A 26043-nucleotide genomic window follows, 5' to 3' on the forward strand; every position below is an offset into this window, starting at 1 on the left:
TCGGGCTAATAGACGTGCAAGCCCTAACTCATTCATGACTCCTAATTTCCCCTTCCTCAATCTGGATGTATGCAAGCTACTGTTCTGGGGGGCCCTGCCCTGTTCCCATTGATGCATGTATGAGGCATATACAACCAGGAGACTATGGGGGGGGGGGGGGGGGTCGAGACTTATGGAAGAGCTTATACGTGGTTGTGTTTGTGCAACATATTTCTAAGCATGTTTAGTGTACAGAGTGCTTAGACACTGAAATATGAAATAAGTCCCCTCACAGAGCACTGAATACGGCATTGAATACAACTGAAACCTTGTTGTCTTAAGGCTGCTGCATACTATATGACTTTCGGTTGCACGACTGACAAATTTTGGATCCGAAGTAAATCACATTAGCCTCTGAATCAATATGCTTGTTTATTTCAGATGCGAAGTCACTTTGTCATTCGACCGAAAGTCATATAGTGTGCGGTGGCCTTAACAGTCAAACTTACAAGTCTCCATGCACTTACAGGCAAGAGTGTATGTAGATGGATGCACCAGGGCGGGAGAAAGGACAAAATCAAACATAGCTCCACCTTATCATTGATGTTGTACCAGACTCGTGTACTGCCAACATGCACCCAGAATCGAACAAGACTTATGGGAAGTCACCGATGGCCAAATTTGATTTTGAACAAGTGTTTTAAAAGGAATATGATACAAGTCTGCTTCACAGATTTCTGAAAATAGCTCCATTAGCATGAAACCTATTTCTAAATGTGATAGACAAACAAGTTCTTTGCAAAATGTGGAATCCCTCAAAGTTACATTGCTGAGTGGATGTAAGAAACACCCATGCAAAGGGATATGAAATATTGCATGTACAGTGGAATTGCTTATCCACCTCACAAATAAGCTGGCAGAGGAATGCTATAATTCAGAAATAATCATTGTATCTGACATAGTTAGATATTGAAATCCTAGTGCACAGATTATTTATAGTTCATGCAGATGTCCACATTATCTTTTATGGATTTCAAAAGAGCAAAACGAAAATGATGGTGCTACTTGGAGATAGTTTCTGAGAGATTGGGAATAAAAACATTGTAGTAGCCCATTCAATAAAAGTTACATGGTGAGACAGGCTAAGAATATTACCTTGTCCATTATACTGTCGAGATATTAAAGCATGACTGCCTGACTGCATGATTGTTTTGCATACATTTGAAATTTGAAATGTGTCCCGCCTTCCTATATTCCTGAAAAGAAGAAAATAGCTACAGATGACACTATTTGACATGATACCATCTTTTGATGTGTGATTGTAGTTTTAAGTTTGCATGAGTAATTACCCCCTTTTTCTGTTCCTGATGTGCTTGTAAGCTTACCTATCTATGTGTTCCTGAGATATTGCAAGTTAAAGAAATATATTGCAGTCTTTCGCATGAGAGCATGCAGTTGTGAAGTTTGTCCTCATAATCTAACTTGTGTGATCCGTTTCAGTTTTCAAGTTGGTGAGTCTGTCCATTTGTCTTGAAACATGTCATGCATACTCAAAAGAGGTGATATAATTATGATAATATAGGCCTTCATAACAGTAGCCATTGTGAAGCTTTTTTTATTAATATTAATTTTACTTGTTGGAAGTTGAATCAGTGTAATTGGCTGAACATGTACTTGTATGCACATGTAGAAAATATTCTAGCTGTTCATGCATGTTTGTAGGAATCATTTTTTTAGTTTTACATCAGATCAGTTTTGACTTGTTAAAGAAGGAAAACCAAATAGTGCACACTTTGAGCTGTGCTAAATAAGTTCATATCTTTCTAAGATAGTACGGTGAACTCTGTTTCTCATTGTTATATATATCACCAAGAAGGGTTAATAAGAACTTGTAACTCTGCAATAATACTGTCAAAATGTGGTGTATTTGTCTTTGTTTTTATTTGTTTTTATCACAAGCACTATTCAATGAGTGGATAGTCATTTCAGTAGTCCCATATATCCATATCTGTGTTATAACTCCAAAAATGAAGGCCCTACATTTTCTTCAGCTGGGTACATGATTCCATTTTTGATTTTTATGTTCATGTGATCAAGAACAATAATGGATTTATATGTAAAAACTTTCAGCATTTTTAGTAAATGTGGATTATTATCAGAAAATACCCAAGCTCTGAATTAGACATGAAGTATATATACATTTTCTAATTCTGTCATGCCTACTTTCGTCAAATCCACAGTGCCACCCTGCATACCTGCACCCCCAGCTCCTCCCCCTCCACCGGTCGCAGCAGTGCCCATATCCAGAACATTCAAGGTCAAGTCAAAGGTCAAAATGAGGCCGTTCCATTGGAACAAGATTTCAAATCTAATGGTGAGTGCTGTGTGGTTGGTGGGGACTCCAATAACCTTCTCAGGGACTACCAGCCCAACATCCTCTTGTATGTAAGAACGTTGCCAATGAGACTAAAAGAGTTAACTTGTTGCATCCAAGATAAGGAAAAAATTCCCCATAGATTATCTAGAGTGCAAAGTAAAAACAAGGGTCCAATTGCATACAACTATGTAATGATTAATGGTAACTCAGCAAACTACTGCTTTATTGTTAAATGAGTTATTTGCATGTTGTTGGGTTTTTTCAGTCGCTGAAAGTTTTCAGAAAATTCTAAGGTTTGGGTTTTGAAATAAAACTGATAAAATTAATGAAAATAACAGCATGGTACACTTGGTATTGTAGATGCCAACTATTCAGTTATTGTGTGAAATTGATCATGAATTGTAGGTAGACAGGTGGAGAGATAGATCGCTTGATGGCAATGAAGCTTGACTGAAAATTTTGCTCCACAGTTATAGAGTAATCCTTTTTTAATTTCCCAAATATTTGAGATGACAGCAACATTGCACATAATTAAACACTTATCTCTTTTCTCACCACTATTTGCCAGCTCAAATCAAAATGAATATAGTTTTCCTCAACCTCAAAGTGAAGGCAATGATAGTTCAAGGACCTACATGATATCAATCCCCTTTCAGCGCCATGGGCCCAGTATATTAAAAGCAAAAAAGCAAAACAAAAAAAAAATACAGACAGGAATTGTATTACCATAATCATACAGATATTGGCAATGTTAATCTGCTATGGGTATTATGTTATTGTGACAAAGTGTGCGTCAGTATTACTGTGTGAGTTTCTAGGAAGCTGAGATGACTGTGGTGTCTACACTGCTGACATTTATGGGCATTAATGTTCAGACAACGGGGTACTTCTTGCCAAATTTAATCTGTACTTATCCAATTTTCTACTTCAATCTAATCTGCAATGAGGTGTAGTTTAACCATTGCATGTTGATGTTCTGCTGTACAAATGGTAATGATTTATTCTGCTTGAAAGCACTGGCTGACTTGCTTTTCAATTTGGGAACAGAAGTATTTGGGATCAATTTTCATATGGAGTGGTTCCTCTTCCACCATATGTGAGAAAGGTGAACATATCTGGGATAGAAAATATTTTACAGGCAAAATCTTAGCAATATCATTCAATGATTACAAGTTTATCAAGACAGTATTGACAAAAGAGCTATTTTAGATGGTTTTGTAGGTGTTTTTTTTAAACAAAAAGGATGTTCCCCTCTGATGTCATTTACATGCATTAGGGCGAAATGATGTAGCCACTCTTTGATTTGAAGCCAAATTTCTCCCAGTATGTACCGTTAACTCTGCACGCAATGAAGGAATGTGACACTGTGTCACCTTCCTCTCTCATCACATGACGTCTTGCGCTCCTGCGGATCAGTCAAAGAAAATATCTGCATTTAGGGGAAAAAAGAAATTTGCCAATTTTGTCCCACAGAGCCACAGAAATTCATGTTAGGAAGTTACATATATCTAATTTTTGTTTTGATAGAAATTTAAAGACTGTGTCACAACTTATTGTTTACTTTGTTTTATATCATTTGGATTCGAGTCACATATTTGTTTTGCTTTGTTTGTTTTGTGGTTTATGTAAACTGGTTCCAAATTTTCAAGCGAGCACATGATAAGCATTCTTGACTGGAATACTTGCCTACGGTGTTGCGTAGATGAATGATGTTGACAATGTATGCAACAAATGCATTAGTTAAACTGCCGAGAGCAGCACTGAGACTTTGTGATACTTCTGTAATAAAACTATGTGATATAGTGAAATTTATGAGCATCATTCAAAATCCCTTTTATATTCTCAGCAAGAAAAAGGTTAAAGGCATTATGTACCATTTGCAGATGAAACAAAAACCCAGCTTTAGTGCTCCAAAATAGTTCTAAAATGTGAGTTTGGATAGAAACATCCTGTGTAAAAATAAAAATAAAAATAGAGTTAATCAGTATAATCAATGTTAAGTATTGTTGAATATACAAAATGTGAGCAATAGCTGTAATAAAATTGTCTCTAGACTAAACCGTCTGCAGTTATGGTTTAGTGAGAAAAATAGTGATATCTCCTTATATTAATAGGCTTTATTGCAAAATTTTTATATGGTAGGATGTTTTGTGATACAACTGACCTACACATATGCATCAAATGTGATATTGCAAACATTTTTTTAAATCACTGTTCCCAATGGTAAACAGTACCTTTAAGATGAAATATGATTACAGGCCCTACATATTGTAGCAGCCTCATACATATTTGAAGCGGACATGGAGTACAGTTGTGGCTCATGCGTGACAACCAAGGACGTTACTGTGTGTACAAATGCATGCATGACACAGAATGTTGCATTGTCAAGAGAAACGAGTTGGCACTTCGAATAACAATGTAGTTATGTGACTCAGAGGATCTTGTTAGTGATTCCGGACACATTTCATTGTGCTGTCGGAAAAAGAAAGGGAAAACAAAAAAAGCAGCAAAACAAAGCACAACATCCAAAACACCCACACATGCACACACACATATAAACACAAATAACAACAAGAAAAAAGTGATAAAAAGTCACACATGATGCATATTAAAGTGATCCAACTGCTTGTGTGGTACATTAACTACCCGCCCATTGTCATACATGGCTCGGGTATGAGGCCTAAGTCTGTCACTCCAGTATCATTTTCGGGATGAATCACGAACCGATATTTCGTGGCAGACGTGATGGGCATCACCTGGTCCTCGTTAGAGCTATGCCGTTAGCTGCCTGCAGATGAGAGATCTGTTTTAACATCACAGCACTTGGCAGTTGCTGAGGATGGCGCATAAACTTGAATCTGCCCCATAAATCTTGCCCACAATATTCAAGTGAGCAACTTCAGTTTATCATGAAGAAGCACAAGTAAGACCAGCATGTAGTTTAGACCTGTTCACCTTTCATTGAAAGTTCAAGTTCGTTGATGCCATTATAATTATTATAGTAACTCGATGAAAGCTTACCAAAACTGCATATATGAACACATACAGTCATGTATCAGGTCTTCAATTGGCATTTTTGTAGACAAACTGTTCGTGGTAGTCTTTGGGATAAGAAGCTCCCATCGCCACAAAGTAACAATGACAACATAACAAACAACAGCAACAAAATTGTTCAATTTTGGAGGACTTGTATACATGAGTGTTTTAGATATGTCAGTATCATGTTGTTATGCGTCATTTCACAGTACTTGTAGATGCGGGCAGTCCATATCACCCTTCGTCGGTTTGACCTCTGACACCGTCACCCTTTTCTTTCAGGTGGGCAACTCGATATGGAAAGATGCCCGCGACCTGACCGAGACGATTGACACAGATCTGTTGGAACACATGTACTCAGAGGAGGCGAGAAAGCAGGAGGAGCCAAGTATGTGCATCTATAAGAGTCTGAAATGTTAGACTACTTTGTCATCAATAGTGGGGCCACTTTTCACATCTTGTAAAGTTTGTGAGAATGAGATTCACAAACTTTGTCCCTTCTGTTCACTGGCTCTCAAGCACAACACCACTGGCATATTACTTATCTCAAGGTGGTATGGTATTTGGGCATGTACTCAGAAGTGTCAGGTCTCCTGTATTCAGCAGGAGGCTACCTGAAAAAAAGAAGAAGATATTTCTTCATGATTGATTTGATTTTTCTTTATTTGAAGTTATGTCCAATGTGTGTTCACAAAAGCAAAGAAACAAACATAACTGAGTTACAATGATTATTACTATACCATGACATTTTGTCCTTTTTTATGTTAAAAAATGATGAAAGTGTATATAATTATTCTAATAATGTATACACATGCAACAAATGGTAATACATAATAGTGAGCAAGTCAATCCTTGGCAAGATTTTACTCTTTGGGACTCCAACTCCAGAACTCTAGAGGTTGTGAAGTTTATGAAGTAACTTGAACATTTTCTTGTGGCAAGATTTTTACTTTTATTTGTGTCTACATTGGAGAAAATATGTACATATTTTACTTCCCTTGTCTTTGTTCTCTTTTCAGAAGCAACTTTTTTTTTAAATAAGCTGAGACATTACAGTATGCTCACAAAATTGAATGGAATTGAATGATACGGGATAATTTCCTTTGATAGTCAGTCAAAGTATCTCTGCCTGTTGGTGTCTGACAGATACTCATACTGTCCTTCAATCTTGACTTGCATTCTCTCAAAAACTCATCTTCCTTCCATCTTTCTCTCCTCCACTTATTTTTTTGGTGACCAAAAGCTGAAACAAGCAAGAAGAAACTCAAGAGTTTCTTGGACCCCAAAGTGGCCCAGAACCTGGGCATCTTCCTGGCGGGCTTCAAGATGGACGCGGAGGAACTCAAGTACCGGCTGACCATCCTCAGCGAGCAGGACGGTGGTCTGGACCCAGAACACATCAACGTACTCAGGAGGTCAGTGCAGTTTGTCAATTTTTTTTTTTGAAAGCCACTTCTGACCATTTGCAGCTAGAAGAGGATTCCAAGGACACTTAGGCCCGAATTCATGAAGGTGGTACAAATGAAACCATGGTTTAAACCATGGACAAAAACCATGGAGTGCCAAGTGTCGCATGGAATATTTCGTTACGAAATCAGTCATTTCGTCAATGAAATCATTATTTTGTAACGAAATGTAAGTAAATGAAAATTTCGTCCACGAAATGATAATTTTGTTGCCGAAATGGTCATTTTGTCGACGAAATGACCAATTTTGTAACGAAATATTCTGTGCGACACTTGGCGCTCCATGGTTTTTGTCCATGGTTTAAACCATGGTTTCATTTGTACCACCTTTATGAATTCGGGCCTTAGGATCTATATGAGGAAGTGTGTTGTGTGTGTAACTGAGTGGCAGATGGCTCTTATGCTGGGTTTTACGATGTGTGTGTAGGATTGAAATGGTAGCTAAGACATCATGACCAGAATGTAAGAGGATGGAGCCAAGCATTTGTAGAGGTAATGCAGAGAGATGCCCTACTCTGCTCAGAGCATGCCCTCTACGGCTGTAGTGCAATGTGCAATTCGCCAATCCTCATATCTTTAAGACCAGAAGACAAGATGCAATGAAGTGTTCAGCTTGTAAAAGGATTTTTATTTTTTTTTACCTTTAAGCATGTGATTGATGTGGCAAGAAGAGTCATGCCACTGTTGAGAGGGAGGGAGAGAGAGAGATGCAATAATCACACATTATTCACATGCATATTCTTGTACAAACAAACTTGAAGCATGTGTATGTCATAATGAAATACCAGAGCTATCTCTCTTAATCCCTCTCATTGATTGTGGTAAATGATGTCACGTCTGTCATATAATTAGCCCAAGTATGACCCCTCTGCCCCCTCCCCCCCCCCCCCTTTGAACACTCAAACGGAAGCCACACGCACTCTTTTTAAACACCTAAGCTACATTGCAAGGATACGTTAATCCTAGAGATCAGGAAATAGCATTATCTAACTCACAACACATCATACATCACACATTCACACTTCTTAAGCACGTTATCCATTTAGAAACCAGCAAGGTTGTGATGTGAACAGTGTGTAGTACGATTTTGAAGTGGCTGCATGTTGAAATGATGTTGGCCACGCTGAATTGCTACATCTGCCTTTTCTTTATTCTTTGCTGTTTTTATTTTGTTTTGTTTGAATTTAGCATTGTATCTTTTTTGAATTCCACAGTGCCTATAGTTCAGCATCGTTTCTAAAACTGACAAGGTTGACAGGAAAATTGTACCAAGAGTGGTACTCCACTTCTGTGCCCTCCTAACTTGATATTGTCCCTAATTTGGTCCTAATTTGGCCCCAACTTGCATGGCCCTAACTTGGCCCTAAGTGAGATATGGTGTTATCATGTAAAGGCCGATTGCATATCAGTTGTCAGCCCTTTACAGAATTCAGTATCAATTTCTGATACCAAGTAGAGATTGCTCAAATCTAATTGTACTCTAAAAGATATGATTATGATCTCTTTCCATTTTAGGGGTCTAGTGAATTTGACTCATTATGAGAAAACTTTCATGAATGAATTGAAATTTGAATTAAAGTTTTTAGTACAGTATGCCGTCATCCAAAACAAGGTAAATGGAAATCTGTGAGTGTGGAATATTTTGTTCATTACATCACATATTCTGTCACTAACCAAAATCATCACTAACCAAAACTGATCACAAACAACAAAGTTGTTGTTGTTGTTGTTTTTTTAGTAAAACCAGAAGTAATTATTTGTTGTACCGGATATAAGTTTAGGATCTGTGCTTGCCGAGTTTCCACAGTATAATGAAGGAAGGTATGCGCTGTATACTTCACACTGTGAATAAGACAGTACTGATAATTGAGCAGGCACCGTATATTTCCACACAGCGGTACCTGACTCACCTTTTGATACCACTCCACATGGCCGGGGGACAGTAATTTTTTTTTTTCGTCTCTCACCCCTCCCTCCAATTAGTTGGGTAGCAACAGGAAGCCTTGCAGGCTAGGTGTGAAACTCACACGTCGTTGGGGATCAGTTCCTAAAAATGACTGACCCAAGACGTGCCCACCAGTCATGGTCAAAAGAGTCAGCTGGAATTTCCTTAAAACTCTTTCTTGGTGTTTTGAGTTCCCTTCTCTTCGCTACACACTCTTTCAAAGTTTATGTAGTGGCCATCATAGATCTATTGAGTTATTATCATCTTTTTTCTGTAAGAGGTGTTCCTACAGGTACAATAATCAGTTGTCTGTTTTCCCTCTTGCTTTTTCTGTTAATCCATTGCTCTTCTCTGCATTTGTCTAACATCTCATCTCACCCTTGCAATCACCCTCCATATTCCTCCTCTTCATTACTTTTTTCTTCTCCTTCATCTTCTTCCTCCTCTTTTTTTTCTATACCTTTCCTTGTGCTTTTGGAGCATTTTTATGTTTGAGCTGTGATGTCGAGAAGAAATTATCTTCCTGTACTCTAGGCTGAAGGGAAATTAGAGGATTTAGAAGTAAAAAGTGAGCTATAGAGAGGAACTGTTTTTATGTGGCATTCTTTTTATTTAATGCAAAGATTGAGGTTCATAGTACTGCATTTTGTAGTGTGAAAACCTGTCCCAAATTGTTTCCACTGCCCTGGGATTGCATTTGTGCGTTCTTGTCTTAAACTCAAAATATCGGGGAGATATCATATAGTTTGCATTATAAACTGTCACGTGTGCAGGATTAAGTCCCATAAAGTCTTTGGGCAATAGCCATTCTTGCAGGGAGTTCTTCAAAAATGGGTTCTTAGTTTCGCAATGTGATATCAGACTCACTCGTATTTAGTTCAACAGATCAAAAGTACTTTTCACGTAGGCATTGACAAGACATAAAGATGAAATTTCATTGCATAAGGAAATGCGGCATATGGGAGAATAGAAAAATTATTCGCGTGTAATCTCACGCATGTTCTATTTTTGTACGTAGAATTGAATTGTATTTCATTGTTTTTAGAACAGAGCATTTCAATGAAGGTAGTGTGACATTGCATCTGACCAACTTCTACCCTTTACCAGTGTTTGATGCACTTCTGACTTCTGGCCACTGAAATTTAATGTCGGGGCTTTTTGCATTAATTTTATAGATAGAAATAATATCACTTTGAGCTCTGACTCATGCGTGACTCTTTGTACCTACAGATATCACCCAACGGCGGAGGACATCGAGACATATCGTCAGTTCCGTGAGACACCCCATGAGTTGGAGCCGACAGACCAGTTCATGCTGCAGCTGTGTGAGATCCCACACCTCAAGACCAGATTGGACCTGCTCCTCATCATCAACGAGTTCCCCGTGCAGTACGAGCATCTGGCCCCGGTGAGTTAATACTCCTCCTCATCCTCCTCGCCTTCCCCTCCTCCTCCTCCTCCTTCCCTTTTCCTTTTTCTCCTCTTCTTTCTCTGCCTCCTCCTCCTCCCCTTTCTCCACCTCCTCCCCTCCTCCTCCTCCCCTCCTCCTCCCCTCCTCCTCCCCTCCTCCCCCTCCTCCTCTCCTCCTCCTCCCCTCCTCCTCCTCTTTCTCCTTATCCTGTTTCCCTCCTCCCCCTCCTCTTCCTCTTCCTTCTCTTCCACCTGCTTCTTCTCCACTCCTACCCCTCCTCTTCCTTCTCCTCCTCTTCCTCTACCTGCTCTTCTCCACTTTTACCCCTTCCATTCCTTCTCCTCCTCTTCATTTTCCTCCCCCTCTACCATCTGCTCTTCTCCACTTCTACCCTTCCTTTTCCATCTTCTTCTCCTCCTCTTCCTCCTTTCGTCTTCTTCTTCTTCCTTTTTCTCATTTCCTCCCCTCCTCTTCTCCCTCTCCCTCCTCACCACCTCCTACTCCTCTTCCCCCCTTTGCTTCCTCCAACTCTTAACTTGTCCATGGTTTTGAATGATTAAATCAAGGTTTATTGAGTGTCAATCACACTGAAACTAGTCCAATGTTTGAGTGTGTATGGTGTGTATATGCATATGTAAACATCAACATGCTGAAGAACACAGAATGCCTATGACCCAAAAGATGTGATGACATCTGTAGCGTATCAGTGAGATCAGTTTGTTGTGAGAAATGAGTTTCACATCACAAATTCAGCTATTCTTTTATGTATTAATCCATATTTTTTGTATGGAAATAATGTTGAGCTCAAATCTCAGTCAATATTTTCTATCCACGGTCAATGTATGTGACCATGTAAGCTTCATGATTAGATTGTTTCAATATTGCAACTGCTGTGGCTTTTATTGGTATTGTTTTGAGTGAAGGATCCCCATTGGCAATATAATATTCATAGTAAGATGATAATGATAATCATTGTCAAAATGGCACTGTTCATGTTATTCAGAATGTCATTATTATCATTAGTATGATATCAGCATTGTTATTATCATTAATATCATTATCATTATCACTATCCCCATTATCATTATCATTATCATTATCATTATCATTTTTATCATTATCACTATCCCCGTGATCATTTTCATTATCATTATCATTATCATCATCATCATCATCATCATCATCATCATCATCATCATCATCATCATCATCATCATAATCATTATTATACAGCTGCTGCTGTTAGTGCTTCTGGTATCAACATTGTTATAATAATCATGAGTGATTGCTTATAATTTGTTTGAACAATGTCAAACCTTGCCAAAAGCTGTGCCAGGGCTCCTTTGTAAGAAACAGGTCAATTTCTCATGGCAGGGTAGGATTAAGTCCTTAGGAACGGCCTGTATTGAGTAATAGCTTCACGGAGATTAGGAGAATTGGAGACAGGATGTAGGTATATCAAGCTTTCTTCCTGTTCCCACCCTTAAATATACAAACAGACAGAAAGACAGACAGACGTAGAACAAACAAACAAAAGAGAGAGTAGAGAGCTAGAGTGGCTTGGTGCTTTAGCTGAGGATTATACATTGGTAACAGTGGCTTTTCCTGTCCAAATCTCCATTTTGGCCTTGTCTTGGGTGCCCTTGGGCTAATTATGATATTGCAGGTCTATTCACACTTCATAATGTTATATATTTCTTCGCTGAAGGTAGTGTGGAGGAATATATATTACATAAATTACTACCAAATATTTACTTTCATCATCAAACTACTGTTTTATTTCTTTTTAAAAAACTCCTTAGATTTCTAGTATTTTCCGTGGGAGATCGAGGTGCCGCAGGGCAAAAGTCATTTCAAAGGAATCATGTCCAAATTACCCTTGATGTGTTCTTCTAGAAATGTCGATATGTTCTTTCGGAGATATCAATTTTATATCTTATTTTCCCTAAGGGCTGGTAAAGAATATATGGATGGAAAACTTTGCAGATTTAAAGAAGAGATATTCAACATGGATATGGATATGTGGGAATGAGATGTGTATTGCGAGGTAGAGTTGTACTACAAAGCAAAACCATAGAATAATACCATGTAACTGATTTGATCATCACAATGGTGGTTTAATGAAGCAAATGCCTCACTTGAGAGTTTTGTTCTGCCAGATTTTGACATTTCTTTCCATGTTATGTTCTGCAAGGATGCAGTTGACCCTCGATGGGCCAGTCATGTTGGAATTTCAACTTTTTCTATATTTGATTCAAATCCATATAAACATAATGCATTCCGCTTCCACTTTCCACATATCCATCATCCAAAATACGCATACATAATTATTTACTGCTGGAATAATTATCTGATAAAAAAAACAAGAGAACAGAAAAAAAATTAAATATTTACCTTATATGCATACGTACATGTGCATTTGCATTGGTGCACATGCACAAACATATGCAATGTCTATGTGTCTATGTGTGTGTTTGTTTATGTAACTCCGTATGGATCATCTTTGCATGGTAGGGCTTATTAATGTTGCTGTTGTTACAGAAATAGGAAGTTGGAAATCAGTGAAGGGGGTTCTTGCCCAACTTTGCACAGCAGTACACAGTGCCTTGATGAATCATCCATGAAATTGAGCACCAGAGAGCACCAATTGTGTTTATTGTGGTTCCTCTATGGGCCAAAAAGCCTCTTCTCAAAAAAGAACAAACAAACAAACAAACAAACAAAACAAAAACATCGCCAGGACCTCCAACAAAGACAATAACTTTCTTGTTAAGGCCTAAAGAAAAGAAAGTAGACTAACAAACAAAAAATTTCGCTGTGTTCTACTTCTAGATAATTCAATACAATTGCTATAAATATTCTGTGATGCTAGCCGTTTCAATCAGCAAATGACATTTTGGGGCAGATTTGGAGAATTTCCAAGAAAGAGGTCTGTCCTTTGACTTCATGATGAACCAAAAATTAGTTATCAAGAGAAGTGACTCTTCACATCGGTCTTCTGTCAATTGAAATACTTATATTGAATAATTGAATACTTGAATATTTCATTTTGCAAGGTAGAGACTATTTATCTGCACAGAGGGAGTTTGTTTTTGTTTTTGGTTTTGTGGTTGTTGTTTTTTTTGTCATTCTTCACAGAGTGTCATATTTTGGTACACATGTTATGAAGAGTTTTTGTTCTGTCCACCGGCTGTAGACCTGAAGTCTTATTCAAAACTGTGTCACCAGTGACCGGCAAGGAATAGAAAAAAAATAATAATTAAAAAAACTAGAGTACAATTAGGTGTTTCGTTTAGCAGGTCATGATGACAAGTTGAAAAAATTGGTGAGTCAGATAGTTTTGCCTTCCAGGGATAAATTCTTGTGGGGCACAGTGGTTTGGGGTTATCTTTGCTGGACATTTGTTGGTGGGGGGGGGGGGGGGGTGGGGGGGGGGGCAAAGGTAATAGGAAAGTTTTAAAAGAAATGAATGCAGGTGCAAAGAAAGGATCACAGAAGCAAAATTGTGCCTGTGAGGAACCTTCTTTGGAAAGCAGATCTTCCCTGAGACTGAATAAAATTCTAAAGCTCTCAAAACATGCAAATTGACTTGAAAAAGCTGTCAACATTTTTTCTTTCTTTTTATTATATCTTGAATTGCTTTGATCTGCCATCTAATGTGACACTTATGAGTAAGTTGGCTTATTTGCTATTCATCTATATTTGTATGAAGATTGGTTTAGGCCTGTTATTACCGCATTTGCATTACTGATGCAAGCATATATTCAATTTTTGAGAGCAATCTTTGATATTATGTAATCTCCACTCATCTTCAATTAGTTTTTGGTTTTGAGTATGAATGATTCCCTATGAGTTTTTTTCAATGCAATATACGTTGAATATATCTACTTATGAGACATGCATACATATGACATGAGAACACCATTCTGAGAAATAGGTTCAGAATAATGAAGTGAATGAGGTAAAGCAGACTTTGAGATTTCCGGCTTAATGCAGAACATAAAACGCCATTGTTTATTTTCTGATGTCAAACCATGAAATATAGCCCATCATCTTTTTGGAGTTAGTATTCTTGCATTACCCCCCTCCCCCCCCCCCCCCAACATGGCACAACATTACCTTCCAAAGACATTAGAGGTGTTTTGGGTATCAACAATAGTAAAGGTTGCCATAGGATTACTTCTTGTTGGTCCGAGCTCCATGACTGTTGCTCAGTATCTGTGGTATGACAGCGTGTGTTGTGGTTGGTAGCAGCTAGCCGAAAGGACAGGGAGTTTCCTCTGTGGTTAACAACGTGTGACCCGGTGACTTAACTCCACTATCGCCGCGCAGAAAATAGGACAAGCACAGCTATCATCACAGGAAATCATGTGCTGTATATTTTGCAGTGCCATGGCTATTTCTGGGACCCGAGATTGATGTGGTGTAAAGATATTATTTTCAGGTTTTGTTTTTTGTTTTGTTTTGTTTTTTTGCTCTTTTCAAGTGAAGTTAAATCTGAACAAGATGTTAAACTGTTCTTGTCAAAATGTGAAAGTTCCATATTCATCCACTTGACAAAAAAGTAAGTTAGTATTAGACTGCAACGTAATCAAGCTCCTACTAATCTTCTTTAGGATATAAACTTCAGGATGACAAGACATGAAGTGACTGCCTTCTGTCATTCTTACTTTGCTGTTTTGTCTAATTTACATCAACACAATCTTCAGACATATGCCCATCATTGTAATAAATTTTGTTGGTACAGAGCACTCTCCATGCTTCCACATCAAAGATGCCAGAGGCATTCTGTTTCCAGTTTAGTTTGTCCATCCATTTGCTCTTTCTTCTTCTTCTTCTTCTTCTTCTTCTTCTTCTTCTTCTTCTTCTTCTTCTTCTTCTTCTCCTTCTTCTTCTTCTTCCTGTGCTTAGAAACTCGGATGTGTCAATTAGATTCACTATGAATACTGTACATGTATCTCTTTGAAGTTTGATGGCACAGTTGAAATGATATTGTCCAGACTCTGAGAAAAGAAAATGTTAAATGCTGAGGTTTCAAAAGTTGTTTTCAAAAAATACATAAACCTTTAGAAATGTTTCACCAATAATTTCATCAATGTTGGTTCTTGTTAGAAGAGTTTGATGTCACTTCAGTAAAATACCTAAGCCTTATTCTCTAAACTGTTTATTGTCAACACAATATCCTGTCATATGCTGGTTGCCCTATCAGTGGACATGGTAGGTCAGTGAAATATGGTAAGTAAGACTTAGATCTGAAGCCCTTTAATTGGAGAGTGATCCGCAATCAGCGCGGATGGAATGAACGAAGAAATGACCAAAAGAATGAATGAGTGACAGTTTGAATTATGCAGTCTTTGAAGCATGTAGAGAAGTTTTCCCTACAGGTAGCATGCAAAAGTAAAAGGGCATATTATGACATGATTTTGTGATGCATTTTCTTTCATTTTTATTTGGTTCATTTTGCAGACGATTGACAATGTCCTGGAGAGTTTGGATGTACTGTGTAACAGCCCCAAATTTGTGGCCGTTCTCGAGTTCGTCCTCGCCGTCGGAAACTTCATCAACAGCGGCTGCAGCAAGGGCATCGCCATGGGCTTTAGACTGCAGACTCTGACTAAGGTAGGCAGAGAAGTCCCAGTCTAATGAATAATTATAGACAGTCAGACAGACAAATAGATATATACTTACAAACACATATATACATCAATACACACATACATACATGCACATACACATGCATACATACATACAAACAGATGTGTATACATGCAGTGTACACTTTTTGTTTGGCTGTAGTCATTGATCCATTTGATAGAAGATGTGACATAAAAATATGAACTTCTGCAAGAAGTTGTAAAATGCAGTGGCGGCAGTATATTTAGTCACACACGGCTTAGAATTGTGTGATTTACGCATGTCCAACCTTAAAGTCTCATAAAGAAAACAATAAAAGCATCATTTCTTTTCTCCACCATCTTTCCCACCCCACCCCCTTACCACCCACCCCACCTCCACTGCCCCTGGGCCCATGCCTCTTTTATCACAGCTTGCTGAGTGCAGAGCAAAGGACAAGAACTTCACCCTCCTCAAGTTCCTGGTCCAACAGATCCACAAACACGAGCCAGACCTCCTCACCTTTACTGAGGAGCTACATCCCCTCATGTTGTCCAGTGACGGTAAGCCAGAATGCTGAAAGTGCCCGCCAGTCCACTGTGCTATTACTCTGAACCTGGACACTTTGTTAGAATGTTGGACTATTGCCTCAAATTCTAAATGACCTCATATTTTCTGTTGTTAAAAATGGCTTATCAGTAGGATCATTTGTGACTACATTAAAGAACAAACACATAGGAACATGACATTTGTGTATATCTATATATGGAATATTTTCAGGCTCTCTTTGAAGTTTAGAGCCATGTAAGTTGTGATAAGTCAAAAAGAATACATTTTGTGACATATCCATGTTTATTTGCAGCAAGTTTGATTCTTCCATGCTACCAGCAACGTGTAACCAATGTAAGTCTGCTCATTGGGGAAAACAACATTGGAGTCTCATTTTGAAGTATTAATCGTTCCATATTTAGTCAGAAAAAGGATTTAATCATATAATTATAGGCACAAAAACCAATGCTTTGTCCCCCTTCACTGTTTAATGTTATTTTGTAGCAGTATGATTTCGGAACAATTATCTCCCTGTGATTCATCTTACTTTAATAGAAGATAGGACCTATATTGTCAGTCATCCAACAGTGTTACATTAAACTTCATATGAAAATCAAATGTTGTCTCAGAACAGGACAAGATGAATGTCACTCTCATGAAAAGCAAGATGAGAGTTGTGAATATATAATATTTGACTCTGCTTCATAGTGTGTTTTTTTTTTTTTTTTTGGTAAAAGTGATGTCTATCAATATAGATTTAGACCAAATGAACACGTCAAGTATATTGATTGATTGGTGTAGACAAAAGTATTTCATGCACAGTTTTGTTGAGTTTATTTATTTTTCTCTCTGTCTCTTTGTCTTTCAGCATCAATCAAGGCCCTGCAGGCTGAAGTAGAAGGTAGGACCTATACCCCCTTGAGTTCTTGTCACTCACATTATCTGTATTAGAATCAATATTTCTTTTGATACACAGTGTAGACATAGTATACATATTGAAACAATGACACCTGTATGAAAGGATGGCTGTGTATCAAAAATGACATACATTTGATTGTCAATAGCTACAGCACAATGAGAAAGAAAGAAAAAAAAAATGTGTGTTTTTAAGTGTCACATACCTTTCTCATTTCTATGTTTTGAAGAGTCCATTCTGATAGAAATGAAGATCATCTTCCATCAGGCTTATATGTAAATCGTGATTCAAAATATTGTGGGTGATGTAAGAACTTACAGACCATTATTCACTGTACAGAGTCAGCATTGTTTCTTATGATGTATTGTGATGAAGCAGTGTAATATTCCTGCATAAAATGACAGGAAAGTGATTGATTGCTATCATGCTATTGTCTCTATTATTCACCAGTTATGAAGAAGGACCTGAGCAAGGTGAAGAAAAATGCATCCGTCCTGTTGAAAGCCGAGAATCCGCCAGAGAGGGACATTGCCTTCTGTGATGAAGTGGAGGTGAGATGCCCAAACTCACAGATTATATGAAATTAACCCCAGCATGCTTTAGGGTTTTTAGGATAGTGCTGCACTTTGGTGCGGTGTTAGCATGCTTTCGAAACCTGCTCAAGTATTGAGATGATAACGAAAAAGAGCAATGAGCTTATTCTATCCATGCTCATCACTGCTTACATTCATTACAAATACTTATCGCTGATGATGATGATGATGATGATGATGGTGATGATGATGATGATGATGATGGTGATGGTGATGGTGATGGTGATGGTGATGGTGATGGTGATGGTGATGGTGATGGTGATGGTGGTGGTGATGGTGATGGTGATGGTGATGGTGATGGTGATGGTGATGGTGATGGTGATGATGATGGCGGTGGTGGTGGTGGTAGTGGTGATTATGATGATATCAACGATAATGTTGATGTAGGTGATGCTTATGGTAATAGAAATACTAACAGGTGCTGTGGCAGAAAGAGAAAAGTGTCATCATGAAGTGACTTTATTCACTTTAAAATTAAGCAGATCAATCTCATTAATTGTCTTTTTTTATTCTTTCAGATGTTTGTGGAATCCTACGAAGGCAAACTGGCCGATCTCCAGGAAAAATCAGATGAAATGAAGAACCTCTTCGATCAAATGCTGGTAAGCCACTTCTAACAATTTATCTTGAATTCAGATACAGGATGCACTAGAATACTGCACCTGGATACCGAGAGGAAACTTGGGTGGGTGTGTGTGTGGGGGGGGGGGGGGGAAGAGTCACAAGGGTAATAGTGTTGTAACCTGTTGACAGATTTAAATCTTCTCAGTGAGATGTATGGAACAAATTATTTTGATATTCATTGTCAGGAATGGTAAGAGCATGCAGTTTTCTCGTTTAATAGAAAGATGACAATATCCTTGAGAAATAAAGAACAAAAAGAAATACCCCCAACCAAAAAAAAAAATTGTGATATAAAATGCAGTATATAAAATGATATAAAATGAGGAAACATGTAGGGTAGAGCATTTGAAATAAGTACATTACTGGATTTGGTGTCAGAACGGCATCTATTGATATGTCACTGTGTTGTGGATGAGCATTCCATTCACAAAGATACACTGGGAAAGCTACCACTTGTTTTCAGGCCTAAAGTGCATTAGTAAGAGGCGCCATCGTGTGATATCAAAACAGGAAGCAATACTCAAGTTCGATTTTGTCTTTTTCCATCCCATGAGGAGACAGAGTGACCTGAAAAACAGCAAAAGACCTTAAAATTAGACAACAATTGTAATATTCTAGGAGTAGTATTTACCCCATGACACAGTGGAAATATGAGTTGACTCTCATATGGCCTAAATTAACCCATTAGTAACTGAATCAATCCAAAACGCATGTCAGATTACTCCCTAAATTGCCCGGAACTGCCCGTCCACTTTTTTATTGTATCTTGCTTTACTATTTTTATTGTTTTCATTTAGAAAATGTAATCATGTAAATTGAAGAGGTCAAAGGTCAACAAAAGTATGTCAGAATTATTTCTGTCACACACAAGACTTAATAGGCTTTCAAATAAACAAAACATATAACAGACAAAAATAAACATGCAGTGATCTATTCTGCATAATTTAGAAAGTTGTTGAAATGAGAGTGATATTGCTGTACCTTGCAGGGAACAATAGGCCATTATGTACAGAATCTTCAGTTGCTAAAGGGTTAATTGGGTTGGGGGTAGTACATGTATTTGGAAGGTCCCTTGAGAATTTTTACTCAGTTAATATTCCTACCAGTTAGAAAAATGTTTGTACCGGTTTGTTTGAAGGGTACCTTGACTACATGGTATGTTTGGGTGTGTTGATGGGGCAACTGTTAATCCAAGGGTTATTAACAGAAGCCAAGAGAAGCTTGTAAGAATCATTCAAATGTTGTTTCTTTTGTCCGCATGTTGTGTATGAATGAAATGTAAGTTGTGGCTCTAAATGACTGATATAGACTGAGCCAAAAGTAAAAATAGGTTAGTTATAGTCTGAGAGATATTTCATGCACGGTGAGAATGTAGAGAGTCATTTTGTTGTTAATTCTTCTCCCCAAAGAGGAGACAGTTCTTCTGGCAGGATTTTCTCATCTTCAGATAAAATTTGGAGGACGTAAAAAAAGATGGCTTGTGCCTTTAAATTTTTGTGTGCTGGCATTTTTCGTGTTTCCTGCGCTCCTGAAAGTTCGTCTGGCCAGTTCTCTGGGGAGCGTGACTAATAGTAACACTTCCTGGAGACTCCTGGAACATCAAGATTACATCTTAGACAGACCTGACCTAGCTCTCCATGAAACGTTCATTTGTAAATTCCTATTACATTATATGTGAGCGAGGAAATGAGAAACTGTTCATGGTTTTCTTAACATACATCAATTGTTTGTGAAGTGAATGATGCAAAGGTCTATTTTCTTAAAAATATTGCAGGTTGCCAGCTGAAATGCAAAAGGTCATTAAAACTGCGCAAAGTCTTATGAGTGAAGCAAAGGGTTCTCAATATTTCAAACCCTTTCCCAAGAGTGTGGGTTCATTGGTTCTTTATCATGTCATTAACTTCCAATCATGAAGGTGATTTCCTTTTTACCAAAAAAAATTACAAATGCAAACAGAAAAACCGACCAGAAATGAATATTATTTATTAGTGGAAAATTTAGCAAGGCAAATGGGATTCCATCAGGATCCTGATGGAATCCCATTTTCTTGCTCAATTTTCCACTAATAAAAAAGAAAAAATAAAATACCTGTCCAATTTTGGTGTAGACCATACATATTAGGATCTAGCTCATGTGGTAATATTTGGGCGGTGAAATGGCTTAGTTGGTTGGTCATCTGCCTTCGGATCGAAAGGACCCAGGTTCAGTTCCTAAGTCTCACTGAGCAATGTTGTGTGTAATCATACTATCCCCTTTATTAAGAGGCAAAACACTCTGTCCCTCGGATAGGACATAAAATGGAGGTCCCGTGTGTGAGAGTCACAACTCATGCACGTAAAAGATCCTGTTTCATTCAGTCATCGCAAAGAAGAGCACGGTTATAACCCGGTGAAGTGGCCACCAACTACCTACACAAAAGCAGTGCATTTATCTTCAAGCATGAAGCCTGCACTTTAATTGAAGAAGAAGAAGAAGCTACAAAGTGCAAAATGCATTTGAATGTTTTTCTAGCTTTTCATTATGAAAAAGCAAATAAATCAAGATACATTCTAGTTGCGCTAGAAACCATCTTTCATGATATCACTCTTTTCTTCCAGATGAGATTCGGGGAACCCTTTAACTTGGAGTCTCAGGAGGTCTTTTCCTCAATCGCAGAATTTGTCAAGACATTCAAGAGAGAGGCGGACCTCATCCTTGTCACAAATGGAAAGCTTAACAGGTACGTCAGCTCAGAGGAATGGTATTCATGTTTATATCAAAATCCTGCCCGAGAGTTTTTCTTTAACCCATTAGTAACTGACCCGCCCGAAACTGCCCGTCTTATTACTTCCTGAAACACCAGAATCCAACTGTCCGCTTTTTTATAGTTTTATACTTTACCATTTTATTATTTTCATAAAGAATATATACTTGTGTAATTTGAAAGAGGTCAAAGGTCAACAAAAGTATGTCATGATTACTTCTGTGGCACACCAGTCTCTTGGTAAAGTCTTAATAGGCTTTCATAAAAAATAACTTATAATAGACAAAAATAAACATGCAGTGAGCTATTCTACATAATTTAAAAAGTTGTCGTAATGAGAGTAATATTGCTGTACCTTCTAGGGAACATTAGCCATTATGTACGGAATCTTCAGTTGCTAAAGAGTTAATATGCAATGCTGGTCTCATCATCCAAGACCAGAGAGAAATCACTGACTTGGCAGACATCACAGCATGAATGAAATTGACCACCATTGTAGAGAACACATTGAAAGGAAGTAATGACTAGTCCCCACAGTTGTAGGTGTGAAGCTTCCATCAGGGAGTCTGTTGTAACCGTAACAAACACTGATAACTAACTACTGAAAATCAAAATGTTAGGAAAATTAATGGAATGCTGGAATATCTGTGCAAAATAAGTAAATGTTTGGTTTGTACATGCATGGGACTGTGTGATTTGGTAATGTGCAGACATGTTAAAGAAACTACATTTGATGTGTATGGTTTTGACAGATCTTGTACACTGAAAAATATTGAGCAGTAACCGCCTGCTGATTTAAGCCGTGCTGACAATGATTGCTATGATACTAAAATTCTGTTTAGTGCAAATATCCTCCTGCATTACTAGAACTCAGACGTAATTTGACAGTCATCGGATGTGTATGTTTTTGTTTTATACAGGAGAAAATCCAAGAAGTACGCCAGCAACCCTCGAAAGAGCATGCCGCGAGACTCCGCCATCGACAGCGTGACGAGCCTGGAGCGCAGCGACTCTGCGGAGAGCTGCCCCGACCAGTATGACATGGGCAGCAGTAGCAATGACACCCACAACAGCGTTGCCAATTTGCGGAAGGCTTTCAGTGCTGACACGAGATCTGCAGCAGGCAATGCCAAGAGGCAGGGATTTATTCAGGTGGGTTGATAGTAACAAGAAAAAAAAAAGAAAAACAGCTGTCTCCAGGTGGAAACAACTCAGATGCAACAGATTTGTTTGATTGTTTTATGTACCTGAAGCTTTTGTCTGTTTGTTTTTTATAAGATCGCATGTTCAAGTTTGAATGATTCATTTTTAAATATGTGGTATGTGTTTGTTTTTTTATATTATGTGTATGTATACATGTACAAGTGCATTGTATCTTGTGACTATATAGTGTAGAATCAATCAAAATATGACCAACAAAAATTATGTGTACATATTAGTTTATATCAGATGATTTAAGGAGCTGTATATTACATATCATTATTTTGTATGGAGAGCCAAGAAATTCTATTTTATAAATTCCACATTAGTTAAGTGTTTTATCTGGTTTGATTGAACTGCAAAACAGGTTTAGGGAACCATTAAGCTTGGAATTAAGTTTTCATTTTTTTGATAACCCCTCAGTAAGTCATATTTGTGAGTAACCAATTTTCTGTCCCATGTACAGGACAAATCAAAAGGTGTATCGACACCGCGTACCCGCAAACCTCTACCGAAGAATCCAACCAAGGAGGGTTACATGGAGAAGCTGAGTAATGCCAAGTCCCCCCTCTCCTCGCAATGGAACCGCCGTTACTTCGAGCTGACCACCCAGGGCCACCTTTACTACTCCAAGCGGAAGAACGAGAAGAACGTGGAGTCCATCTACCTGCGCGGCTGCCCAGTGGCCCTGGAGGACGACCGGACAATCGTCATACAGACGGAGGAACGCAACTACAAGCTGAAGGCGTCATCCCACGAGGAGGCTCAGGAGTGGCTGGAATGTCTGCTGGTCTACACCCTGAAGCAGGCCAACATACCCCGCCGTGCCCACTCCCAGTTCCCAGCCCCGGACTTTGGGATGTAGCTCTTAACCCATTCCCTCACCCACCTTGCTTTGGGACACTTGTGAAGAACTTACCTGCTGTTCTATCATCATAGGGCTCTAGATGGGTAACTCCTAAAACCTGCTTTGAGTTACAAGACTTCAAAATTTGGGTGTAGCCAGTAAACCACCCTTCCCCCACCAGTTCAATATGCCTATTGCATATATGTGCTTGACTGGTATTCTGGGCTTGAGATGGATTTTGCCATGGATGGGTCTAAGAATTTCCGTGAATGCTTACAGATCAGACTTGGCCAACTTCGTCGACAGAGATTGCACATTGGTGAAAGAAATGAATTATAACTTACCATCATGTCACAAGTTACAATTTCAAAATTAAGTTCATGAATACTGGACTTTATCAACTCCTTTTATTGGACAAAGTGTAATGAAAGATCTGGAATGTTAAGCTATGGCATCAGTCCAATTCACACTTTATGATAATCATCACCACCACCACAAAAAAAAAAAAAAATCTCACAATGACTGGTACAGCACATTGCATTGTAAGTTAACCCATTGAGGACGGTTTGATTTTGCTGCAACACGCATTTCCCATAGACGCTTGCCCGAGTATACTCGAGACCCATCCTCAACGGGTTAATTTGGTATAGGTTCTGAGCTGCAGGGACAGTGCTCTTTTCTTACATGTCCAACATAGAATTGACCATATTTTTATGAAGTCATTGGCGTGACAGGAAAAGGCCACAAAATGGCTTTGTTGGGAGGCTGAAATCTCAGGAAGTGTGTCTGTGGTGAGAAAATAGCATGCTTGGAATGGAACTTGGTGTGGTAAACCCATGGTAAGTCTTCAGTCACAGCTGATAATACCACTCTCTTTTGATAAACTGTAAGTACAATGAACACTCTTTGCAGGCTACTTTACTTCTGGAAGTGTGTATATATGTAATTTTGTTCATCCTCCCTTTATATGCTAGAGATTATTGCAAAAAAAGGAAGATGGGTTTTATTGTAGCAATTTGAAAGTTTGTTTCCATTCAAGCATTACATCGGATTATTATTACTTCTTAGAGAAGCCTATATTGCAGTTGCTTTCCTACGATGTCAGATGTAGACCAAACTGATTAGCTAGAATGATGATGTAATTGTATTTATTTTTGAACTGGAAAAGTGTGTTTTCAAATGTGCAATCCTGGATGTGATACTGTGCAATCTTTGAAGTTATTGCCTTACTCTGCAAACCTGAAAGCAAATCTGAAACCATTCTCAAGAAAAGCTGCTGCGAGAAGTGTCATTTATATCAGTTGTTTAGCTGTCTTTTATACAACAAGAGTAATTGTTTTCAAGGTTTGAAAGTAGTACCAACTGGTGTGTGCACTGTAAGTAAGATCATGTGGTTAGATTTGTTCGTGCAGGGGCCTGGAGTATGATTGAAGGAAGCTCTGATTGTGTTATTTTTCATCACTTGGCCATAATTGTATGGCATGCAGCACACTGTGCATGGTCTTGTCAACCCTGATATTTGCAGAAAACAAACATTGCGGCTGCGAGAAATACTCAGCATGGGAGTTTCTGTTCAAGTTTTTTCTTTGGGTATACCATGCACTGTGATGCATTCAGATCCAGTCCTTTCCTGGGGAATAAGGTTTACATACTAGGTGACTGAAACAGATTGCAATTATGCCATTGCAAAACCTGTGCTTGCTTTGTGAGACATTTCACAATCTTGGGGTTAGGCTCAAACCCAATATTGCCTTACTTTGTTTGGTAAAGTGGTTCAGGTATTTTCTTAATTCTATAAATATCATTTAAATCAATCATAAAGACAGTGGTGAGCATCAATGTAATGAGAGTATTGATATGTTATTGTTGGCCAATTTTACAAACATTTTGTGTCATCAAACACAAACTTTGTGTCTTCAGCAATAGTAGAGATATACAGTGTGAGAGCATGGAGTATATATGCATATTTTTCAATTAATGAATAAGGCAGAGTATACATCAATTCATCCAATCAGTAATACTTTTTTTTCAGTTGTTGATCTTCTATGGCAGAACTGTCCATATATCATCCCAAATTAAGAGTTGACAGCATAAAGCATGATTTGCAGTGCACACACCAGGAGTATGAATGTTTTGTCTTGTATATTTGTATTGTAACATATGTAAATACGATGGAGAGATTATACAGATGACGTATTAAATATTCCACCAAATCTAACTCATTACTGTAGTGTGCTTATATAAGTATATAATATAAATATATATATAGATATATATTCTTATGGTCAATATTCAAATTCACGATTTCCATGCATTTACTAGATATTATGTACATGAGGATTTTATATTGGTATGCATGTTGTTCTGTTTTTTTATATGCATAAAATCTGTCAAGCCCACAAAAAATCTTTGTTTCCTAATTAGTATTGTTTTTTCTAATGAGCAGCATTAGAAACTGCAGTTGTAATATGTTATACTGAGGTATCTGCAAGTAATATTCTCTTACTGGAAGTAATTTGCAGTAACTCTGCTTGAATAAATGTGAGGTAATGGTTAGGAATGAAGTAAAGCATGACAAACTTGTGAAATGCAACACCCTAAATTGCCTGACTATGGCATTTTGATTGAGATTTGTTTTAATGGTTCCAGTGCTGTTCCAGATTACGTTTTTAATCTGTGAATTTATCTGTGACCTGATTACCAAAACATAAGAGCAGGAGCCTTTCTAGTTACAGAGTACAGAA

At 38.1% G+C, this 26043-nt stretch overlaps 1 protein-coding gene across 1 annotated transcript in view; it reads left to right on the forward strand.

The window, feature by feature from the left end:
* LOC139732478 (uncharacterized) overlaps positions 1 to 23317 on the forward strand; it is a 221529-nt gene extending 198212 nt beyond the window's left edge. Inside the window, exons 16-27 of the mRNA XM_071643340.1 lie at positions 2220 to 2353; positions 5675 to 5780; positions 6636 to 6807; positions 10034 to 10211; positions 15681 to 15833; positions 16261 to 16390; positions 17245 to 17277; positions 17743 to 17843; positions 18404 to 18487; positions 21107 to 21228; positions 22173 to 22404; positions 22919 to 23317. Coding sequence (XP_071499441.1) covers positions 2220 to 2353; positions 5675 to 5780; positions 6636 to 6807; positions 10034 to 10211; positions 15681 to 15833; positions 16261 to 16390; positions 17245 to 17277; positions 17743 to 17843; positions 18404 to 18487; positions 21107 to 21228; positions 22173 to 22404; positions 22919 to 23317 — 1844 coding nt within the window. The remainder of the gene's footprint in view (positions 1 to 2219; positions 2354 to 5674; positions 5781 to 6635; positions 6808 to 10033; positions 10212 to 15680; positions 15834 to 16260; positions 16391 to 17244; positions 17278 to 17742; positions 17844 to 18403; positions 18488 to 21106; positions 21229 to 22172; positions 22405 to 22918) is intronic.
* Positions 23318 to 26043: the final 2726 nt, after the last annotated feature.

Source organism: Diadema antillarum, unplaced genomic scaffold (genome assembly GCF_040938485.1).
Source record: "Diadema antillarum isolate AM-2024a unplaced genomic scaffold, OU_Dant_1.0 seq00000425_RagTag, whole genome shotgun sequence".
In the NCBI taxonomy this organism is placed as follows: Eukaryota; Metazoa; Echinodermata; class Echinoidea; order Diadematoida; family Diadematidae; genus Diadema; species Diadema antillarum.